This window comes from Protopterus annectens, chromosome 3.part1 (assembly GCF_019279795.1).
Source record: "Protopterus annectens isolate FY-2018-M chromosome 3.part1, PAN1.0, whole genome shotgun sequence".
NCBI classification, from domain to species: domain Eukaryota; kingdom Metazoa; phylum Chordata; order Ceratodontiformes; family Protopteridae; genus Protopterus; species Protopterus annectens.
In genome coordinates this window covers 1356159846-1356184733 of record NC_056732.1, presented here as the reverse complement: position 1 = coordinate 1356184733, position 24888 = coordinate 1356159846, and the positions used below count along the sequence as shown (strand labels likewise).

The 24888-nt window shown below is 41.1% G+C and overlaps 1 protein-coding gene across 2 annotated transcripts in view; it reads left to right on the top strand.

Annotated features, from left to right (window-relative positions):
* Nucleotides 1-24888, top strand: part of VPS28 (VPS28 subunit of ESCRT-I) — an 870107-nt gene that overhangs the window by 107741 nt on the left and 737478 nt on the right. For both annotated transcript variants that reach the window (XM_044067388.1, XM_044067387.1), the window contains exon 2: nucleotides 17525-17581. In XM_044067388.1, the coding sequence (XP_043923323.1) occupies nucleotides 17545-17581 (37 nt within the window). In that variant the 5' untranslated portion in view covers nucleotides 17525-17544. The remainder of the gene's footprint in view (nucleotides 1-17524; nucleotides 17582-24888) is intronic.

The following is a 24888-nucleotide window of genomic DNA, read 5'->3' as shown; positions in this document are numbered from 1 at the left end:
AAGCTACATTCTCTCATAAAAACATCCAAGGCCAACTTTGAGAGAAAAATCGCCAAGGACACTAAAGATAACCACAAGGCATTCTTCAGTTATGTTAGAAACCTGGGAGGAAACCCTCAGATATGCTCAGAGTTAGTACACAACGACAAAAAATTTGCCGAACCCACAGATATTGCCAACATTCTGGCAGACAGGTTCAGTGCAAATTTCTCCCCTCCCTCATCTCCAAAAGAAGAAATACTCATCCCAGCTGAATGTAACCTCCCTGTCATCTCTGATGTCCAGGTGAGAACCGCCCTCAGCAAAGCAAAAAACACATTATCTATGGGACCCGATGGTATCCCCGGCTGCGTGATACGTGAACTCCAAGAGGAGCTAAACCCACATATAAAAATGTTATTTAACCTTAGCCTTACTACAGGTTATGTACCTGAACACTGGCGTACAGCAACAGTGGTCCCACTCCACAAGGGAGGCTCCACTACAGACCCTGGGAACTACCGCCCCATAAGCTTGACCAGCCTGGTTTGCAAAGCTATGGAGAGAATTATTATGGAACTCATAAACAATGGCATTGGGGATCTACAGACACTTGATGCCACCCAGTTCGGCTTTGTAAAGGGCAGATCCTGCCTTTTGAACCTGGTTGACTTTTTCGAAACAGTCACTAGAGCCATTGATGAGGGCAAGGCAGTACATACAGCCTACCTGGACTTGGCTAAAGCCTTCGACACAATACCCCACTCGGGGATCATAGATAAGCTAAACAGCTTAAATGTAAATCCATATGTCACAAGATGGGTTGCAAACTGGCTAAAGAACAGAACCCATAAAGTCACGATTGCGGGAGCCATGTCAGACTCAAAGCCAGTCACAAGCGGTGTCCCACAGGGCTCTATCCGGGGACCCCTCTTGTTCGGCATTTACTTCTCAGATGTGAAAGCAAACATGGGATGGTTGTGGCTGACAAAGTTCGCAAATGACTGCAAACTAGGCGCCATAGTCGATACACTAGCTGACACATACATCCTACAGAAAGGCCGAACCGAAACGGACAACTGGTGCCGGAATCATGGCCTTAAACTGAATGCCAAAAAATGTATAGTCATCCCCTTTGGGAAAAACAAAGTACCCACAAATTATCACATAGACAGTAACCCACCCACTGAGTACCGAAAAAGTAATCAGAGACCTGGGGACCCAAGTTGATAGTGACCTCTCATTTGACACCCACGTTGCCAAAGTGGTTAGAAAGACTTTCTACCTTGCCCACCTTATCATGAAGGGGTTCACATCCAGATCAAAGGAGGTCATCATGCCCCAGTACTCCTCCCTTATCAGGCCCATGATTGAGTACAATGCCCCATTTGGTATATACCTCACCCGGCACTTACAACAGCTGGAGAGACCCCAGAAGTACCTCACCAAGAGGATCAAGGGTCTCCAACATATGTCGTATGCTGCCAGGCTAAAGAAACTCCAGCTCTATTCAGTAGCATACCGCCTGCTCAGAGGTGATCTGTGCCTGACGTACAAGGCCATGTCCAACCAGGAATTGATGGACATGCTCCACCTCAAAAAATCCAAATCCATAAGAACCACGAGAGCCAAAGATTTAAACCTCAGTACAAACATGAATAGAACATGCTGGAGGGACAGATTCATAACTCAGAGGCTTCCCATACTATGGAACAGAATCCCAGTCCATGTTAGGCAGAGCCCCTCACTGACTCTCTTCAAGAGAAATCTTGACTAGTGGATGGGAGATCGTAGGTTTACCCCGGGGGTCACCCCTGTGTCGCTACTTGACAGAGGCACAGTAAACTAATTTTAATAAGTAAGGGGGTCTTCAGTGTGTCACTACTAGACAAAGGCACAGTATTCTAAATTTATTCTATACACCTTAGTACCACTACATGGGGTGGCAGAAGCCACATCTCTAGGGCTAGGCTTGCAAATGCCCCAGGGCAGATAGCCTAGTACTAAACTATGAAACTATAACTATAAGAAAATAGTGGTTAGTCCAACAGATAAAGGAGGTGCTGTGGTGTATGGGATTGGGAAATGTATAAGGTTGAGGCCCACAGACAGTTATCGGATCAAGGGACATACCAGAAGATGTTTTTGGACCCAACACCAGAATTTAAGAAAGAAATAGTTACATTTTTGGAACTGGCAAGGGAAGAAGTTATTCTTAACAAAGCCACAAAGATGGATCTTATGGTTAAGGAACCTACAAGACAATATCTTTACATGTTGCCAAAGACCCATAAGGACAAAAAATAACCCCGGGCAGACCAGTAGTTTCTGGTAGTGGGTCACTTACAGAACCTTTATTGGCCTATTTATCATATTATTTGAAACCACTTCTACCATATGTAAGATCTAGAATAAAGGACACGACCAAATTGATGAATATAATACAAGATGCTCAGATGGAATCTGGTTGGTACATGTGTACTTTAGATGTAACATCTTTATAGACCAATATTCCACACTGGGTAGGTTTAGAGGCAATTAACTATTTAACTATTAGCTGGATAAGACATTTTTATATAGTCCGGGTTTCAACACACTATTGGTGTGTTTGGTTGAACAAGTATTGAACAAAAATGTATTCCATTTCCAATAAGAATGTTATTTACAATTAAGGGGAACAGCGATGGAACCGTCATTTGCTCCCATGTATGCAGATTTATTTATGAGTTATGTGGAGGTGCAACTCATTTATGATCCTATGCATAATGTATAGTTAGAATCCATGTATATATGACGTGGGTACCTTGACGATTGTTGGTTTGTGTGGCGATCAGATGCAGAATATTTGAACAAATTTATGACATATCTTAATGACAATAAGTGGGGATTACAGTTTACACTGAGTTGTAGTTGTACACACATAGTATTTTTGGATGTGGAAATTTATATCCAACAAGATGACACTTAAGTCAAGTACATAGAGAACATCTGGAGGTGTATTCAGTGTTGCATTCAACTAGCTGTCATCCCAACCATATCATTTGGAATATTCCGAAGTCTCATTTTATGAGAATACGAAGAATATGTTCAACAAATGAAGGATTTGCAACACAGAGTCAGGAATTAATCAATAGATTTTTGAATAGGGGATACAAATTTGAACAAGTTATGGATTTTAGTAAATATGTTCAGAATATAAATAGGCAAAATTTGTTAAAATATCAAAAAAAAAACAAGCTTCCAAAACTCAAGGCTGGTCACCAACTATGGTAGCAACATTTAGTTTATGATTAATATTATTAACAAACATTGGGGCATTTTGACCTTAGAGAATTCATTGAGACGCATAGTTCCTCCAAGTTGTCTTATTTTCATATAGACGAGGAAAAGCTATAGGAGGATGGTTAAACCATTACAAACGACCACCTAGGGATAGGAATGTAGTTCAACAACTGATTTTAGGGGTGAACCAATAAGGGGTTGTCAGCCTTGCAATTATTGCAGTTTCTGCAAATATGTAAACAAAACCAAGGAATTTAGTTCAAGGAATTCATCTTGTGTTTTTGATGTACGTGTTTATGGAAATTGTACCTCAGATTGGGTTATTTATTTGATTCATTGCAATTGCCAAGCATTTTATGTTGGTCAAACCGCTTGACCTTTGAAGTTGCGCATTTCTGAGCATCTTAGTGATGTCAGATGTGCTTGAATTTGTAATGCATTGTACAAACACACTAAGCAACATTCTTCAGCCCAGTTTAGATTTACTATTTTAGATAGGATTATGTCAAATGATGAGGTTAAAATTGGATGGCATGATATTTTAAATAAAAAAGAGAGAACATGGATTATAATATTAGGTGCGGTGTTTGCTCCTGGTTTGAATGAATGAACAAATATGATTAACCAATTAAAATAGACAAGTGACTATATAAATGGTGGGTGGAACGATATGAGCAGTAAGCACTGATGAAGACTTGTTAGCCGAAACCAGTCTGTTACTTTTTTGTCTATTTTTGATTAAATGTATTGATATTGCTGACTAATTGTGCTGGCCTTTGTGGTATTTTGAGCTCAGCGGATTTTGGCCGTGCACAGATCCTTTACGGGCATGTTAGGATGATTTTAGACACAGATCACCCCTCCGTCATCAGTAGGAAACTGAATACAGTGATAAAGCTTTTAATCAGTCTGCATATGACATGTTGGTTACACCCTGTATTTTTATGGTGAGAAACCTCTGAGGATGCTTCCGCTGTTGCAGTTGCCTGGTGAGGTACATACCAAAGGATGCGTTGTGCTAGATTACTGGTCTGATGAGGGCTGACTACAGTGGTACTAAAAGATGCTTAGATCTGGTTGTCGTGTCCTTACTTATAAGCTCAGCCAAACAAAAGAATTTCTTCACCACTGTGGGCACATGGTGGTCAAAGTTCAGATTACTATCTGAATACCCAGATCTCTCGTCACTAGGTCCACTTTTAGGGGGGTGCTATCGGTGATGTAATTTGCAGGGGTGTTTGATTTCCCATAGGGTATTATTTATGCACTTCTTCACATTAGTCTGCTTCAGTCATTTTCTGTAGGATGTCGGCATCATTTGGAGAGTCAGTGGTCGACCCTAACTTGCAGTCCTCAGCTAACTTGGTCAGTCAAAGGTCATCTACATTTGCCTTGACATCTGAAAAATTTATTCCAACCAGAAGGGGGCCCAGTACTGAGCCCTGTAGTAATAGGTTCATAGGTGTTTACTAGGCTAATGACCACAAGGTTCTTTTTAAGCCTTGCCATGCATCCCAAATCCCTGACAAGTTCTTATACCCTTGATAAGTGTAAGCATGGGCCTGGAAGGTGAACCATTTACTTGGAATGTGGAGACTGAATGACTGAAAGTACGAACAGGCATGTATGAAGTCCAAGATTGCCATTTCTCAGAATATTCCATTTTGTCTGAGGTATGACAGTCTGAGAACTGGCATATAGGTATGAGGGGTGGGGAGGGGGTTCCTCCCACATGGGGAATGCAGGAGGCTTGTCCCACTGCAAAAACAAGTTTATAGGAGAAAAAGCAATGTTCAAAAGTCAGTCTTCCTGTAGTTTTGGTCCTTTTTTTTCCCAGCGTGTTGAAACTCGCAATTGAGAACTGGCATATAGGTATGAGGGGTGGGGAGGGGGTTCCTCCCACATGGGGAATGCAGGAGGCTTGTCCCACTGCAAAAACAAGTTTATAGGAGAAAAAGCAATGTTCAAAAGTCAGTCTTCCTGTAGTTTCAGTCCTTTTTTCCCCCAGCGTGTTGAAACTCGCAATATTATGTGTGTGTATTTGTTTGTAATAGTAAAAAGTAATGTAATATGATATGCATAAAAAAACTAGTGACCACAATCAAGTGCAAAAACAACTTGTGACCACAGTCAACTGCAAGGGATGATGAGACAAGGCTCTAAGATCAACAGAGACTAGGCTGAAGACTTGAAGGTAGACTGGAGTGAAAGTGCAGGAGGTCAAGGAAATAATCAGGGACCTTGCACCTCAGGAAGAGGAGGAAATAAGGCGAGCTGAAAAAGAATGGCAACATCGCTAACAGCACATATGAAAACAATAGAAGAGATATGCTGCTGAAACAGTTGTGGAAAAAAGGTAATAAGGAAAGCTGGTGGTGGAATGCAGAACTCCTGGAAGGTTTCATATGAAATAAGGGGTGAAATAAGAAGTGGGAGATAAGACGAGATAGACAGGTCAAGAAGGAATACTGGTTGGCTAACAGAGGTAAAGCGAGCAATTGCAGTAGCAAAGAACAAGGCATCAGATAACCTAGACCACCTTCTGGAAAGTAACTCAGTAAATGGTATAAGGAAGTTCTATTAGGTTACAGAGCAATGACAGAAAGGTAAAGAAGATAGTCATCAAGTACCACCCCTAAGGGATGCCAGCTACAATCTGTTCGTTAGTCCAGAGAATGTTAAAGGTATATAGAAGGAGTACTTCAAGAAACTTATGATTGAAGAAGATCCAACAGAAGCTGTACTACCTCGCACATAGCCAACGATGAAGGTGGGAGAAAAACTTACCCAAGAAAAGTAAGGTTCGCACTAAGAAAAATGAAGTCTAGGGAGGCAGCAGGCAGAGATGAAGTCACAGCTGATATAATCAAGATTTCAATGAGTCAGAGGAGAAATGACAGCTGAGGGTATTTGTCACAGCATGGAAAGAAAGGCATATGCCAGCTGGCTGGAGGCTAAGCATTCTAGTGCCACTGTACAAGAACAAAATAGATATTCAACTGCTTGACAAAGTCTTAGTATGAAATCTAGGTCTGTGTCGAGGCAGAAGTGGAGTTTGTAGTGAATTTATTAAAGAATTGTGTTTGAATGTTTCTGGTGCTGGATACACAGACATGTATATATAAAATTAGATATAAATATTTGTTGGTATGTGTGTGTGTGTGTGTGTATATATATATATATATATATATATATATATATATATATATATACATACATATATATGCGTGTGTGTGTGTCTATATATATATATATATATATATATATGTGTGTATATATATATGTGTGTATATATATATATATATATATATATATATATATATATATATAATCTGCATGTATGTATGTGTGTACCTCTGAGTGCTGGCTCTCTGATCTTGTTTCCCTGGAGTGACCAGTTCCCAAGTACGTATTGTATTGTATTGTCTTGCTGTACTGTGAGATTGCAGGAATGCACTTTTCATCGGTTAATTATAAGGCACCAAGTCACACTGAACTTACAGTCCACTGTGCCTGAAGGTATTCTTCAAGGAACTCTTAAAGGCCTGTATTTCTGAGATTTGCCTTAAAATGTGTGGAAGCTTATTCTGTTTTTTGACAATATTCATGCAGTAGTGTATGTTTCCCTGCCCTTCCTTTGATTTTGGATTTTCTGGAATTTGAACTAAGTACCTAACAGAAAGTCTATAAATTCCCAAGAGTGTTGCACTGCATAAAACCTAGTGAAAGCAGAAGACTTTAGTGCGTACGGTAGTTTATGAGTACATTTTATCTGCAGTAAGGATACCTGCTGGTTAAATTCCAGCCATTTGAGGCTACAAACATCTAAGTTGTGGTATGTCCTACAGCAAGTCTGGCAGCATTGTTTAAGCCTGCTGAATTGTATGCAAGAGCAGAGATTGTATGTTGGTTAAAAGATGTGTAGAATATAGAGTCGAGGGCAGTGAATACATTTTTAAAGATTATCACTTTTGAAGAGAATTTATTAGCTGTGTAAAGTTTACCTGGCATTTGCTGTGTTCTAGTCAGTGTTATTTACTTGTTAAACCTTATCTGGTTGTCATTTATAAGGCTATGTATTGTCAAAGTTATTCCTCAATATGTAGACTGTCCAGTGTTGCATAGGTTATAGTACAATTCTTATGAAAACGAAGTGTAAGAAATATCTTTATAGTTAGAACACACCCTCCTGTTCCCTTTTTCAGAAAAGGGGACAGCTGCCCCAGTTTGGCAGTCGAAAAGTAATATTGAGGGTGCTAGGAAATTTAGAAACAGAATTGAAATACTGACTTGCGTTATAAAATTTTCTATCCTTCTGCAAGGTAGCACAACCTCTTAAAGTGACTAGCTTAGTATGGGGGAATGTGAGGAAAGAAGGGAAAGGTGACTTCCCACATCAGAAAATGCTTGTTTTGTTTGTTTTCTGATTTGGTATATTTTTGTGTTTGTGAGTAATTCCTGTGAGCTGGACTGATGTGTAGGCATCCGTTGCTGTGTGATCGAGGAATTGGGATTCCTTGTGTTTGGATTTATTTTTCCACAGAGGCACCTAGTCTACATGTAGGTAAGTGGACACTGTTGCAGTCGGCTATACTAACACCTCAAGTATATCCATAGATGCAGCTGTAAGTACCCATTTCAATAAGCTTGGTTAACCTGACATTTTGTCTGCTGCAGTTGTTTGATTTGTCATTTCTGTGAATATAAAGCTGTAAGCAGGGATGGTTAGAACTATCCTTTGAGTGATTCTAGCCAACGTTCAGGTCCCCCATAATGACTATAGTATTAACAGTGGATATGAGTTAGTGAAGGACTTCTCCTAATTTATGTAACTAACCAGTGCCCCATGACCATCGCTGGGACTGCCAGCAACTTCCTAATTCCCTGGACTTCCTCCAGTAGGTCTAGGGCCGGTATGGATTTTAAGGGCATGCTGAGGTATGGCTGTCAACGTCTGCTGGGGGGGAGGTTTTATGACCCTCTCCATTACCCCCCCTCTCTTGTGGTCTAGTGGGATAGTCTGAGGGGGGAGTCTGCATCTCCACAGCAGCTCGGCCATGTCACCACCCTATTCTTACTTTAGACCACTCCTCCCAGCAGTGATGTCTCCAGCCTCTGCCAGAGATTGTTACAGGAGAGGCCCACAAAACTGCACACCCACAAGGAATGGTAATGCCTGTCCTTCCCTACCACTCCATCGGTCACCCAGGACATTAATTAAACCTAGGCTAGCTGTTTCATAGTCGGGGTTTTATCCCTCTACACCACCATAGCAGCTAAAATGGCTGTTGTGTATATATTAAGTCATCCATTTGATCCCAGTCAGGCATGTCAGCTGTGCAGTCAACAAAATGAATACATCTGTGGTCGTGTATACACATACATGCTGGAGGAGTTGTAATGCTTGGCACTGTATTTGTTTGACAGTAAGTTGTATTACTTTTGATATTATTCTTATCAAATGAATAAGGAAATCTAAAAATAAAGCATCTGTATGTATGCATTCAAGAAAGTGGTTGTAATTACTGAGCACATTTGTGTGTGTGTATTTATGTTGTTATGTGGGCGTGAATGTGAGTGTCTGTTTGTGTGTGTGAACCTGTGTATCTGTGGACACTATTAAATATTTACATAACTTGTATGTTACATACATACCTCTCAACTTGGAAACTTCAAAAATCTGGACAAGGGTCCACAAAAAGTAGGTACAACTGGCCAAAAATCGGGACACTAATTAACATAGAATTTGCGTACATATTCATGTAACCCAGCCCACTCCAGTGAAGCTGTGGGATACCAACACGAAGACTGAAGTCACTAAACAGTAAATAATATCAGACATTTGAATTTCAGACTTCATATCCATCAGAAAATATATGCAAAACCTGTTGTTCTAGCAACTATCTGAGTGTAACATTCCTCATAATGAGGTACACTTTAGAGGTTTGATGGCATTTATAGCAGTTTTTGAAAAGCATAACTGCAAACGTTAATACATCCCTAAGAAAACTGTGCAGTGTCATACGCGTAAAGTTGATTTTGCTTATTAGTACAATGACTGCACAGTGCAATTTGCCTGTCTGGCTTTCCCGAACTCTGAAATCAATGTACGTCATCAACCAATACTCCAAACTGACTCCTCAGTATTGTGACTCAGACATATGCAGTACGCACTGCAAACCATTCAGTTGTGCTACAAACTGTCATTGTCCTGCTTCTCATTTTTGTATTGAGGCATATGAAATAAATGATTATTGAACTTAATTTTTGTATTTCTCAGCAGTATGCACGGGCAAAGGACAAACCTTGATGTATCCTAAAGCTAGGCTGTTGGCTAATTATACTTACATGTTCAAAATAAATGCCTGCACTTAACCAAAGTTTTATTAGAACACCTCACCTGGCTGCCAGGCTGGCAGATATGCCACGCAGTATCTGTCATTTTTTTGGAAGAATATTTTGGACATATTGGTTAAGGTATGCAATTTCTGCCACTTTTTTCTATGAGAATATTTTCTTGCTTTCTACCAGTTTGTGTGCATCAAACTCATGGGTTGTTTTCTGTCTTCATGTTGCTTAAGCTTAAGCAGTCATCTCTCTCTCCCAGAACCACATTTGAGTCTTTACTGACTATAGACGCTGATTAAGAGAACTTCACTTCATTCCACCAAATATATTTCAAGTTACAGTAGGCAATGGAGATCGCTGAAAGAACTTTTAGAAGCAGGTCCACTAAAAGTAAGTTTTGATATGCCTTTTTAACTTCTAGAGTTCAAAGTATTTGAAACCAGAAACATTCTCTAAATATTTTTAGACAAATTTTGGACTGCAATTCTGTGTTTTGAAGATGCTTTAATCTCTGTATTTTTATTTGACTGGCATCACACACACCCATATAATATAAATAAATACAATAAAAGTAAGAGGTGACGTGGAAAATTTAATCAGCCTAATACAATGTGTAACTTCTTAGTCCTATGAGGAGGTATTTGCTACTGTATTACTTCTCATATAAAATTGTGTCCCATACAGTTACCAGCAAAGCCATTTATTTATAATAGTCACACTCAATACCTTCCTTTTTACTAGCTGAAATCACATTAAATTACATCAGCATTTGGAATGTAGTGCATGAATGTCACCAATACCAGCAGAGAGAAATGCAGCTGTGCCTCGCGAAACACTGTCTTAAGGATGCAAGGTGGGGAAGCAGACAGAGTAACCTAAAAGACATCCTGTGGTTCATAGGTAGGTATTAGGCTATCGGCCCTAGGGCCCATACAAGCCTAGCCAAAAAATGTACCCTGGCTTTCGCCACCCAAGAAAATTATTTTCCTGTGCCGCTGTCGAGCAGAGCCACAGAAGTGATCCCCGGGGTGAATTTCCCATTTCCCATCCAAACATCAAGATTTTTCTTGAAGAGTGCTAATGAGGAGCTCTGTTTGACATACATAGGTAGTCTGTTCCAGAGTATGGGAAGTCTCTGGGAGAGGAATCTATCCCTCCAGCATGTTCTGTTTATTGTGGTGACAAGGTTAAGGTCCCTAGAGCGTGTAGCTCAGAGGGATTGGGGTTTCTTTAAGTGGAGCATGTCCAACAGCTCTGGGTTTGACATAGCTTTGTATGTTGGGCAGAGATCGCCCCTGAGTAGGCGATATGCGATGGAGTAAAGCTGTAGTTTTTTGAGACTGTCTGCATAGGGCATCTGTTTGAGGCCAGTAATCCTCTTTGTGAGGTATTTCTGTGGTCTTTCCAGTTGTTGTAGATGTCTTGTGAGGTACATACCAAAAGGGGCGTTGTACTCTATAATGGGTCTAATGAGTGATGGGTAGAGGGGAACAATGACCTCTTTTTTTGTGGATGAGAATCCTTTTGTGATGAGATGAGCTACGTAGAAGGATTTCCTGACCACTGTGGCGATGTGATTATCAAAGGAGAGACTACTGTCCACCTGTGTCCCAAGGTCTCTTATCACATTTTCGGCATTAAGTAGACTACCAGCTATGTGGTAGTTCATGGGTACAGAGTTTTTACCAAAGGGGATGACAATACACTTTTTGGCATTGAGCTTCAGGCCATGGCTTTGACACCAGGTTTCTGTCTCAGTGAGGCCCTTTTGAAGTTTGTCCACATCGTTAGGAGTTTCGATTATGGCTCCTAGTTTGCAGTCATCTGCAAACTTTGTTAGCCTGCACTTCAGAGAAGTAGATACCAAACAGGAGAGGACCCAGGACTGAACCCTGTGGCACTCCACTTGTCACTGGTCTGATGTCGGATTTGGAATCCAGTACTTTCACAGTGTGGGTTCTGTCCATGAGCCAGTTGGCAACCCGTCTTGTGACATAGGGATTTATACCTAATTTAGTGAGCTTATCTATAATTCCAGAGTGGGGGATGGTGTTGAAAGCCTTGGCGAGATCTAGATAAGCTGTGTGAACCATTTTACCCTCATCTATGGCTTTGGTGACTGCTTCAAAGAAGTCAGTCAGGTTTAGGAGACATGATCTGCCTTTTACAAATCCAAACTGAGTAGGGTCCAGAGTTTGGAGATTACCAATGTCTTTGTTTATGAGTTCCACGATGATACGTTCCATGGCCTTGCAGACCAGGCTCGTCAGGCTAATGGGTGGTAGTTCCCGGGGTCTGTCGTGGCTCCCCCTTTGTGGAGTGGGCTAACTGTCACGGTGCGTCATTCAGTGGGTACAAAGCCTGAGGTGAGGCTATGATTGAACATGGTACTTAGGTAGGGTGCCAGTTCATTCTGTAGTTCGTGTAGAACGCAGCCTGGGATATTGTCAGGTCCCATGGATGCTGTGTTCTTGGCTTTGGAGAGTTTTTTTTTTTACCTGTGCAGCCGTGATTATAGGAACTTTGCATTCTTCCGGTATAGAGATGGGCCCTGTAGGGGGTGAGAGGGGGATAAAGTTAGCACTGAACCTATCTGCTAGGATGTTGGCAATATCAGTTGGTTCTGTATATTTAATGCCATTATGCTGTAACTCAGAGCAGATCTGAGTGTTCCCATTTAGATTCTTGACATAGCTATAGAATGCTTTGTGGTTGTCTTTAGAGTCGGTGGCAATTTTGTTTTCGTAACTAGCTTTGGAGGATTGTATGAGGGATCTCTGCTTCTTACTGAGGTTGACCAGGGAGTTCCTCCAGTCATGGGATTTTACTCTTTTTTGCAACAGTTTCTTTCTTCTGTTGTAGAGTTTGTTTATGGCAGAGGACCACCAGATTGGCTTCCTTTTTTTGGAGGATAACATCTTGGTTCTATTAGGGATAGCATGATCCATGCACTCGTGTAAGTGCTTATAAAGTGCATTTGTGTAGGATTCGGCAGTCATACCTCTATTGTCCGTCTGCATGGGTGTCATGAAGTTTGCCACTTCTGTCTTAAGAAGTGTAAAGTTGGCTTTTGAGAAGTTTTTTACAATGGTTTCCCTAATTGGGGCTGGGGGTGGGATGTGGATGTCTAGGCTGATTAGCTTGTGGTCGGATCTGACCAACGAGGAATTGACCTTTGGTGTGGAACACCGGTTTCCCATGTTGGTAATGACCAGGTCTAGGATATTGCTGCCCCTGGTGGGGGTGTGAATAAGTTGATCCAAGGTGTTGGAATTTATGAATTCTAGAAAACGTTGAGCAAAAGTGTTGGTACATGAGTAGTTTTCCCAGTTAATGGTGGGGTAGTTGAAATCGCCCATTATTAAGGTGTTGGGTTGTACCCTAATACTTTACAGTGTATCAAGAAATGAGGAGTGTGAATCCTGGGGCATGGTGGGGGGTCTGTTGCAAGCTACAATTTGGATTGCGGTCTTGCCCAGAGTTAGTTGCACTTGGATAATCTCGGATGCATTATGCTGTGCAACTAGCCTGGAGGTGTGGATATCCTTAATGAATATGGACATGCCTCCACCTTTAGTGCTTCTTTCTGGGTTAGGTGGCTGAAAGGTGTGGTATGAATTGAAGCCTGGTAATGCAGGGGTGCTCTCTGGAGCTTTGAACCAGTTCTCTGTCACTGCACAGATGTCAGTGTTCTCCATTTTAAGGAGTTCCTCGAGTGAGTGCATTTTGAGGTTTAGACTTCTAGCATTGAGTAGCATTACCCTCAGATTTTGTTTGTACCTGTTACAGTGGTGAATTTGTCATTTGAACCTTGCCTAAAAAAGGCACTATAGGGGTGGCAAGAGCCTTAGCCAGTATCCGGAATCCTAAGGGCAACAGGTGCAGGCCATCTCTGGCAAAGCATCGTGGACTGTCGATCATGTCGTCCCAGGCAGACAAATACTGGATCCCCTTAGAATGACACCAGAAGCTTAACCAATTGTTGAAGTCAATCATTTTGTCCTTGTACTGTGGTATCATTCTGGGTGATGGCAGGATGCTACTCAGGGTTAGGGTCATACTTGCCTGGGATACAAGATCGGAGAGCTCCTCCATGTCTGTTTTCATGTAGTCCAGGGAGGTACGTCTCAGGTCATTTACACCAACATGGACAATGACAGTGTCATATTTGTACTTATTGTGGAGTGACCTGAGTGCATGCATTATGTGGCGGATCCTGGCACCTGACAGGCAGCTGACAGTAACTTTCTCCTTGTTTAGTCTAGTGAGTGGAACATCAGTGTGCCTGACTATAGAGTCACCTATGACTAGAGTGTTGGGTACGTTGTTATGCCTTATGGGCTGTGGTTGAGTTTGTGGGCTATGTGTCATTTGGGTTGTGTTGAGGGGTGGAGTTTGCTTGCGTTTATGCTTTGGATGTCCCTGATGCTTTGGCAGGTTTTTATTGAGAGCCTCTGCGAATGTAGGTATGTGTTTTGTGTTTCTATGTGTGTGTTTTGGTGGTGTAGGTTTTGAGGGACTATGTGATGAGTGTGGTGTGGTGCAAGTGTTTACCTTCTCCTCTTGACTGTCTAGTCCAGTCTTGGGTGAAGAGAGCTTTGCTTCCAGTTTGGCTATATAAGTGCATCTCTCACAGGTTGTAGTGTTGGGTGGTAGGAGGAGAAGGTTGTCTGTGTACATGAGGCAATTGCTGCATTGCCCCAAGATGCCCAGATTCATCAGGTAGACAGGAGAAATCACTGGGAGCTGGCCCTTAGACATGCCTGGATAAGTGCTTATTTATTAAGTACTAAAAACTGCTTTCCACTAGACAAGTGAGGAAAGTTGAGTGCTGTAGTAATTTGCAGCTTATGTAGTGCTTACAATGAGTTCTGAACAAGTGCTGAGTTCAAAGAAACAGATTTGAGTGCTGAAACTAGAAAACTGGCTAGTTATAAGAAAAAAAAAACTAAGCTAGAAGGCTTCCCTCCAACACAGAAGGGCTTGTGGGCTCAGAAGCCTACAAACAGTCTGTACCACTTAACAGGAAAGGCAGGAAACAAGCTTAATTTTTTTTCCCGTTTCCCAGATGCTCTCTTTGTACACAGTAGGAGTGCCTGAAATCAGAATATGATCTCACTGCACTCAGTTGAATGAGCAAATGAGATGGGCCCAGAAGGAGTATCCAAACACAAATTTACAAGAGGGGCGGGCAGTTTCAAGGCCACTAAGATTAACACCAAAACAAAAACAGGGAGGGTGGATGGGACTAACTGAAGAGCAGAGTCAAAACTTCCAGTTCAGTTAATATTCCTGCAACACAGTTAAATCAATTTAAATACTGTATTATTTGAAAAAAGTGCAGATAAAGATACTTAAATTCTCTTATATGTCCAGTTGAATACAGCTAGATCTTAGCCGGCCAAAGCTGAGGTTTTTAAGCAGAAAATATTTCAAACTGTACCACTTAAATAGGCAAGGACAGGAAATCAAAGAATGTGGCTACCCCCACACCTGCAATTACTAACAAATAATAAAATTCAAGCAAGCACTGACTGTCTAGCAGCTCCCTAGCATCACTTGCAATAGTTTTTGTACACTTCTGTCAGACTCAAAGACAAAATCGCAATACAACTTTTATTAACGGCATATAGCAATACCTAATCTTGCTGAACAATTTAAATAAACTCCAGTGAAAGAGATGTGCACTGTTCTCATAAAAACCTACCTTCTTTACTCCAGCTATGTACTCAATCCTTTTACCACCGATTCATTACAGTTTGATCAAGTATAAAAGAGTTCCCCACAAACTGCTCGCAAGTCGGCGGCTGTAAACAACTAAACTTCTTCTTTTTTTTTTTTTTTAAATCTCCAAGTCCCATGTCGAGAGTCTTATAGACAGTCATTGTCACGTATGCCGACAATGAGTGATGACTTCATCCATAAACTTAACGTTGCCATGTTGCTTAAAAAATTGAAAAGAATTGGGAATTAAAAGGAGTCACTTGATAATTTGTGGCACCCCATTATTTTTCCCTCAAAACCTGTAAATACTGAGAAATTTGGTATGGTTGATAGGTATGGTTACGTATTCCACACCAACCTACAACAATGCCACCCAGTGAACTGAAGTCATACTTTTTCTTTTGTAAATTATTGTATTTTTGGCTTTAGCTTTAAAAAGAATGGCCATTCTGAAAGTTATTTACAGGAAATTGACAATTATTTATTTAAAAAAGTGCCCCTTTTGTTTTATTCCATTACTTGCATTAACTAGAAGTGCTTACTGAGTATTGATACAGAAGTGAGGTCAGCCTGCTGTAATGAGCTTACCACTATTGGTTAATCTTGTTAATGATCTGTAAACTCATGGTTATTGAATAGGGTTTAGTGCTGCACCTCTCAGAATGTTGGTTGCTTTTTATATCATCTGATAGTGTTGTACCACTGACTTTTATCACTATGTTACATATTTTGGCATTGCTGTCTTCTGCATGCATTCTACCCTACAAAGTGCCACCTCTGTGCCATATCTTGCTGTCCAAGTTGAGGATGGCAATATAAATATTATAATGTTATGGTATAAGCTACTAGATACATAACGTCTGTGTTGCTTTTCGTGTAATGTAGTATTCCCACAAAATTCTGTGTGTGTGTGTGTAGATGTTATGGAATGAGAAAGCTCATTAGAAAGTACGTGATATTACTGTATCAAAGGGAATGCTGTTGGGTTTTATTGATCAACATGGCTACAGTTAGAGTTCTAGATTGGGACAGGCATTGGTGCAGGACTCTGAATATATGGAATGAACCTGATAGGCTGTGTTTATAAGAGAAGGATTTTTTTTTTACTGAGCCCCAATATGGAGGTGACTTTTGTAGCAGTTTCTTTGGAGAGAATATAGCATACTATTCAGGTTTTAAGTACTAGTGATAATCTGGTAAAGGAAAGGTAACAATGTGGTTGTGTTTATTGGTGTAACTCGTAGTCACAGCCTGTTTACAACATATGGATCACACCTGTACTGTATATTATACTGCAACTTCAGTTAATCCAGGCACCCTTCTGATGTTCTTCAATGTCTGCCATTATTTCTGCCTATTGTTTCTTGTTTAAACACATTTTGAAATCACCATTTGAAGTACAGGGTTTGATTCCTCCAGCCTTCATTTGCCTGCTGTGTGACTTTGAACAAATTTCTTACCAGACATTGCTCCTGGGTCACTCCTGAAAAGGGACTGTATGTCCAGTGTGCCTTATGCAAAGTTTTACATGCCTGGCTTTGCAAATGTTACAGTGTTTTTTACTAAATGTATTTCACTGAAATGTCTGAAAACTGTTGTCTAGTGCCAAACTGATTTTAAATCCATTTTGAAATGCAGCTTACTGAGCCTTACTTGAGAAGGGTTCTAGGAGCAGTGGTAAATAACCATTCAACACAATGAAATAAACATACATCTTCCATTTGGAGCAAATCATATTAGTAAAAGGAAAGGAACAGTCAGGTTTGTGCTTTTTTTATGGGAACTTCTAGAGCAAAGGTTAATATTTGTTGGAGGTGGTTAGAGAGTGATGTGTTATACAGCACTGCAGGACATGCATTTTCTTGGCATGCTTTTTTTTAATGCAATTTCAGTAAAATTTTGATTGTGATGCCCTATTGAAAAATGGGATGTGATGAGAAGGAGAAAGGTTAGAATCTGTGAAGTTTTGTTGTCTGCCATTGTAATATCATATGTCTAGTTTTTAATTTACTGCTGTATACAGAAGCAGATTCTCAAAGATTATACTGTAGAGAGGTTCATGATGATTGCTTTAATGCAGAAACTGCAATGAAACATTGATGTTCTGGTGTATTATGTCTTGTGCAATTGTATTGTATTTTGTTTTATATAAGTCTCCTGAATTGATTGTGGTATATATTTTCTGTTCCAGTTACTGTCAAGAATCGAATCATGTTCCATGGAATTTCAGGAACAACTGGAGTTGCAGGTAAAAAGCTGTGAATGTTATAAGTTTGGGTAAAAGCTTATGGAAATGGTTTGAAGTACTATAAAGCAAGTAAGCTGATAAAACATTTGCTGTCTCCTAGGTGAAACAGATCAGCTACCAAAGCAAGCACTTGACTTACAACTTTAGTACTAACATCACTATCTTCTTGTGATATGTCTGTCTTTGTTATATCTACCAGATATATCATTCTTGGTACTGATGAATTTTTACACAAGGCTTTCGCTGGCCCGGGACATGTTTCTGGCCTAATTAGACCTGTTGTATAATGCCCCTTTCAAGAAGTACCTCGCTAGACATATTGTGCAGCTAACAAGACTCCTGAGATTTTTAACTTAAAAGATTATTGGTCTAAAAAGCCTTAGCTATTGGTTCTAATGAACTGCATTACCTAGTTTGAGCATAGTGCCAGAGCTGCCTGCAGAATCAACAGGGCCAAGGTTTTCAGGCAGATCAACTTCATCTGTATAACAAACTCGGTATTGCAGGCAGGAAGCCTACCTGCAATACCAGCCGGAGTTGTAGAGCCTTGAGTTCATTCAGTGCCACAGCTCCATTTGTAGTGTGGACTGTTGAATGCAGACATGATGGCCAGCATGACAGTCATGCTTGGATAAGAGGGGTGTGGGTGTGGGACAGTCAGCTCACCAGGGCGTGCTATCAGTTTTTCAAAACACAGTAAAATGAGCTGTCTCCAGAGGAGGTCATGCGATGGATCACACTACCCAGTATTACTCACATGAGTGGTCCAAGGTTTCTCCCATCCCCAATACCTTCAGTATAGTTCCACCTGTATGTGGAGCTAGATACTGCAGGTGGTGCAGGTTACAACCTTGTACTATCTGCAATACCTATGTTTGAGCTTCTGCCTCATTTCAGAAACCAATTGCTTTATCCTTATGCATTGGTAAGCCTCACCAATGTACAGTGCAAAAGTATTTCAGCATGTTGAGATGGATTCCCCTTTTGGAACTGGGCACAGGGTTCTGCCATTCCCAGTTAGCATACACTGAATGAGTGGTGTAGCCCCAGTCAGTATATGCTAATGGGGAATGGCAGAGCCCATTAACTTACATTAAATGGGGAGTGGTCTAACCCTATCTTTTGGACTCTAACATGGAGTAACATGGAGTAACATGCTAAGTTGGGCATGTTACTCCCTGCTCAAGCCTTTTGGAATCAGGCCTGTTGTCTGGTAGTATTAGGCAGTTTCTGCATTGCCTAAAAATATCCAGTGTCACAAGTCTGTGTACAGATCAGAAACAAGTTGATTTGGTCTCCATGTTGGCCTGGAGAGGAGTATTTATAAGAAATAAATGATGTCTTGAACTGTTATTTAGCCACTTAGTCAATCAGAGCAGAGAGAGTTTAGAATAAGAGTTTATAATGATTTGCCAAATTTTCTTTCAGCTTTTCCTGGTTAGGGGTCACCACAGTGGAACTCCGGTGCGCTCATGATTGGCAGTTGATTTTTACGGTGCCGGGTTGCCAGCCCAACACCCATCCTTCACAGAAGGCATGCCCATTCACGCTCGCACCTACCTGCATATCTTTAACGTCACTCGACTGCAGGGAGGACATGTAGACTCCACACAGAAGGCACTCCAGCCGAGAATCGAATGGGAGAACCTCTTGCTGTGAGGCGACAACGCTAACCGCTGCACCAGCACAGCATTACAATGAATTGCCAGTATTAGAGCATTACTTTTGCACTAATGCATTATTTATTTTAGTTGGATTGTGCTTGCTTTTTAAAATGTCAAACACTGTTTTATTTCAGTTGGACTGGTACCACTGCTTTATGACTTGTAGTTCTGGCAGTGTCTTGCCATTTTTGCCACATTTACTGGATTGCCCATCACTGTTATGCTCAATGTGCTGTGCAGCAACTCTTTGCAATTTAATCCTTCATTAGGTATCCACAGGCAAGCTCTAGCCACAGTAACCCCAATTTCAGAAAAGAGAAAAAAAAAGTATGGTCCAGTATGTTTTCACCTCTGGTAGGGTAGTTTACCAGCTGATCCAGGGCATTTGAGTTGATGAATTCCAGGAAGCGCTGGTCCTGGGAGTTTGTACTCTAGTAGTTTTCCCAGTTAATAGTAGGGTAGTTGAAATCGCCCAATATCAGGGTGCTCGGTAGGACCTTCATGTTTTCCAGTGTCTCCAGAAAGGTGGAGTGGTGGTCCTGGGTTATGGAGGGTGATCTGTAGCAGGCAACAGTTTGCATTGCAGATTTGCCCGATGTTAGTTGCACATGGATGATCTCGGAGGTATCATGCTGCGCCACTAACCTGGAGGTGTAGGTATCCTTGATGAATGTGGCTACACCCCCTCCTTTTGTGTTTCGGTCTGTGTTCTGTGGCCGAAATGTGTGGTATGAGTTGTAGCCCGGTAGTGCTGGGGTGCTCTCTGGAACCTTGAACCAGGTTTCAGTTACTGCACAGATGTCGACGTTCACCATACTGAGGAGTGCTTCGAGTACGTGCATTTTGAGATTTAAACTCCTGGCGTTGAGTAACATAACCCTCAGTTTTATGTTAATTGTGCTGTTTACGGAGGTAGGTTTGACTTTTGAGCCTTGCCTAAAAAAGGCACTATGGGGGCAGCAAGAGCTTTGGCCAGTATTCAAAAGCCTATGAGTGACAGGTGCAAGCCGTCTCTTGCAAAGCAACCCGGCTTGTCGAGCATGTCATTCCAGGCTGACAGACACTGGATCCCCTTTGAATGACACCAGAAGCTTAGCCAGTTGTTGAAACTGATTATTTTTTTCTTTATACTGAGGCGTCATTCTTGGTGAGGGCAGGATGCTACTCAGGGTCAGGGTCATACCAGCCTGGGCTATGATCAGAGAGCTCCTCTATGTCTCTTTTCATGTGGTCCAGGGAGGTGCATCTCAGGTCATTCACACCAACATGAACAATGACAGAGCCATATTTGTACTTGTTCTGGAGTGACCTGAGTGCTTGTGTTATGTGGCGGATTCTGGCTCCAGACAGGCAGCTAACAGTAACCTTCTGCTTGTCCAGCCTAGTGAGTGGGACGTCAGTGTACCTGACTATAGAGTCACCTATTACTAGTGTGTTGGGTATGTTATTTCGCCTTAAGGGCTGTGATTGTGCGGCACACTGATTTTGTGTTTTATGTGTTGTCTGGTTTGTGACAGGAGGTGCAGGTTGTCTGGGTGTCTGCTTTGGAGGTCTCTGATGCTTTTGCAGGTTTTTATTTAGAGCCTCTGAGTATGATTTTGTGTATTTATGTGTATTTTTTGCCATTGCTGGTTTAGTAGATCGATGTGTGGCTGGAGGTGTGGTGCAAGTGTTAACCTTCTCCTCTTGAATGTCTGTTCCTGTCTTGGGTGAAGACAGCTTAGTCTCCAGTTTGGCTGTATAATTGCATCTCTCACATATGTTAGTGTTTTGTGGTAGGAGGAGAGGTTTGTCTGTGTACATGAGGCAGTTGTAACATTGCCTCAGGATATCCAGATTCACCAGCTGGACTGGAGAGTACATCTGAAATTGCCCTTTGGTCATGCCTGAATATTAGAGTGAGCTGCTTAGTTGCTTGGTTGGTGAGGGGTGACTAAAGATCATTGCACTGCTGGGCAGTCAAGTGTCAGGGTATATTAGTGCTTGCTATTAGGTCTGAGCAAGTGCTGGGTTGTAGGATGCTTTTTGAGTGCTTAGGTTGAGAGTTAGACTAGTTTCAATGGAAAAACTAAAGAGGAGACTTAGTGGAACCGGGAATAATTTAATCGTAGCTAACCGGCACTGCCCGGCACGCAAAACCGTGCAAACGCAGTTTTTATAGCAGGGAAATGAAAGAGATAGAAATTAGCCCAAAATGGCCAATAAACTACTAACCTCTGGGCTGGAACCACTCCTCCAGGTGCAGATAGGCTGCTGAAAGCTCCACTCTCTCACAGGTGAACAGAGAAACTTCCTTCTATCCAAGTAAGGTATGGACAACTCAGAAACTTGTAACACAGCCCTGAATTCAGCACTGGCCTGAAAAATGATATTTAAAAATTCTGTAGTATCTTTAATTCTAGCCCTAACAGCTTGCAGTAAAGGTTTCAAATACTTGGTAAGATATACAGAAATGGGCTCAGTTACTGACCCCCTGCCTGAAACGATTTATCGCCCCAGTGGAATATAAAGATTATTATGCACTTTGGGCAATAAATAAAGAAATTGTGAAGCCGGTTCTTTAACCTTAAGATGAAAACATGTTTCCTTATCAATAATATCCTCAGCAGAGGCCAAATCCAAAAATTCATCAATTTGTGCTTTAAACCATGGGGTGGGATCAATAGGCATGATCATATAAAATCTCCTATCGCTAAGCTGTCTATTGGCTTCCTCCTCATACATAATCCAATCCATGACCACTATCAATCCCCCTTTATCGGCCTGTATAACAACCAGATCTTTCCTATTTTTATGTTTATTTAGTGCCTCCCTCTCCTGCTGATTTAAATTATTGGAAAGCACCCCTTAGTAAAGCACAAATTGAAATGTAGCTCTTTTAGTATGCATTTTTGAAAGATTTCAGCATGTTTATTCATTGGTGGCATAAGGGATGAAGGATGGAATTTAAAGCCAATCTCTGGAGACCCATCAATATGATCAGAATCCTCAAAAAATAACAAGTTTAAGTAACTGACAAAACGACACCAGATCTTGTACAAAATCACTTTCAGAAACCATAAATCCAGGTATGAAGTTTAAACCTTTATTCAGTAAACCATATTCATCAGCAGATAAAATCACAGAAGAGATATTTATGACATTGTTTGTACTTTTATGGGTTCCAACAGTTTTAACATCTTCTCCAGTGTTAAATTGGAGTTGGACCCTACGTTTGTGTTTACGTCCCCCCGTTTCCTACTTCCCCTAAAGTGATTTTATCTAAATCCATTTAACCATCTTTAGAAGGACAGCAGTTGTGCGCTGGTGATGTTTGAGAGATATCTATTTCCGTATCAGTTGTTGTTTCTTTCGGCTTATCCCGGTTAGGGGTCGCCACAGCGGAACTCCGGTCCGCTAGTGTTTGGTAGTGGATTTTTACGTGCCGAGTTACATGCCCTGACGCACAACCTTCAACGAAGGCACATCCATTCACGCATGCCTCCACACAGAGGATGCTCTAGCTGAGAATCGAACGGGACAACGTCTTGCTGTGAGGCGACAACGCTACCGCAGCACCACTGCCACGGGTATTTCGATGAAAAATCATCCTCCTAAACATCACTATTGGGTTTTTTAAGAATAGATTTCCTCTTCCTTTTGTTTCTGGGGGTAAACTCATTATTCTTAAAGAATTTAACATTTTTCCTTGGTTCAAAAGGACGACCCTGACTGTAATAATTAGAATCCCTATTGTATTTGCGGATCTTACGTTCATTCAACTCCTTTTCAAAAAACAACAGATCCCCACTAAGTTTCTTAAGGCATTCCCTATATGAAGATGTATGTTCAAATTGTTTAGCCTCCTGACAGATTTGAGAGACCTCAGAGATCAAAGTTTCAACCCTTCTTTCATGAAAGGCATGTAAAACTTTAACAAATTCCAAAGATGAATTTTGCTGTATGTAAGCCCAGGCAGTAAGCATTGCTTCATCGGGTTGGCCCACTAGTGGTTTCATCCAAATCCTTAAACCCCTCGGCGTAATACCTTTCTGAATATATGCTTTGAATAACTTAGTATGCCAAACACTTGATCTTAAAGACTTCATACTTTTAAAAATATTGTCAAACCAAGATTGACAACTGTCCCCCCGAATGACGACAGACCATCAGTTTTTTGTTTGGTCATATCAAAAATCTCAATGACCTCCTTATCAGCCGATAGGCCCTGCAAAATAGTCATGAGATCCATAATCTTATAAAATATCTCAACTATGGCCCCCACCTACAGAGTTTAATACCCAAGAACAGTGAGGACCAAGGCCCAATTAACAAGTAAATGTAAAATCACACAATTCAAAAAGTGTGATAACAATATACCTTTAAGGCTTAATGAGGATCTAAATAATTTCTTTTAACTAGGGCAAATCTCATTACCACATTATAAATTGTTATTCAATATTCAATGAATTGACCTAATGAAAGAAATGTTAGAGCAGCAAATCCAAAAATAAACTCAAAATAATACCAATAAATGTGGTGTCAAAATATGTTTGTGACCAAAATAATAAACAATTTATATAAAATAAACCAAACCTTTGTTAATCTGTTCACATACAGTCATAGCCACTACAAAAGAATGTCTCACCACTACAGTGTGTCCCAGAAGCTTATATATTAATAAGTCCAAGGTAAAAATGAAAAATTAAATTCAAATGGAGAGCATCAGCCCCCAGAAATATGCTACAGCGAAACAAAATGCCACCCACCCACCTGTATGGCTAGCCAAACATGAAGCCAATACAAAATGCACTATTTCCAGCAGTTGGAAAGGCCACAGAAGAGCCTCACAAAGAGGATTACTGGCCTCAAACAAATGCCCTACACTGACTGCCTCAAAAAACTCCAGCTTTACTCCGTAGCATATCGCCTACTCCGAGGTGATCTCTCCCTAACCCAGCTTTACTCCGTAGCATATCGCCTACTCCGAGGTGATCTCTCCCTAACATATAAAGCTATGCCAAACCCAGAGCTGTTGGACATGCTACACCTAAAGAAATCCCAATCTCTCCGAGCTAGATGCTCTGGGGACCTAAACCTTGTCACCACAATAAACAGGACATGCTGGAGGGATAGATTTGTATCCCAGAGACTTCCCATACTCTGGAACAGGCTACCCATCTATGTCAAGCAAAGTTCTTCATTAGCACTCTGCAAGAAAAATCTTGATGAGTGGATGAGAAATAGGAAATACACCCCGGGGATCACTTCTGTGTCTCTGCTCGACAGTGGCACAGGAAAATAACTTTCTTAGGTGTCGTAAGCCAGGGAACCTTGTTGGCTAGGCTTATGTAGGCCCTTGGGCTGATAGCCTAGTACCTACCTATGAACCTATTTTTCTTAAATAACAGTCCCGTTGTTCCGATGATACGAATCTTCAAGCATCAGTAACTGACCCAGTTCAATAAACATTTGTTGCCAGCCGATGAACCTTTAGATGGAAACCCGAACTCACCCACAAACTTACAATGGTGCGTATCATGCCGACTGCATGAAACTCCAAAGGGAAAGCCACTTTGTATGCCAAAAAAGTATAAATGGACAAATCTGTTACCCAAAGAATGTAGCCTATATTGAATTAAATACAGTCCAAACAGTTCCCCG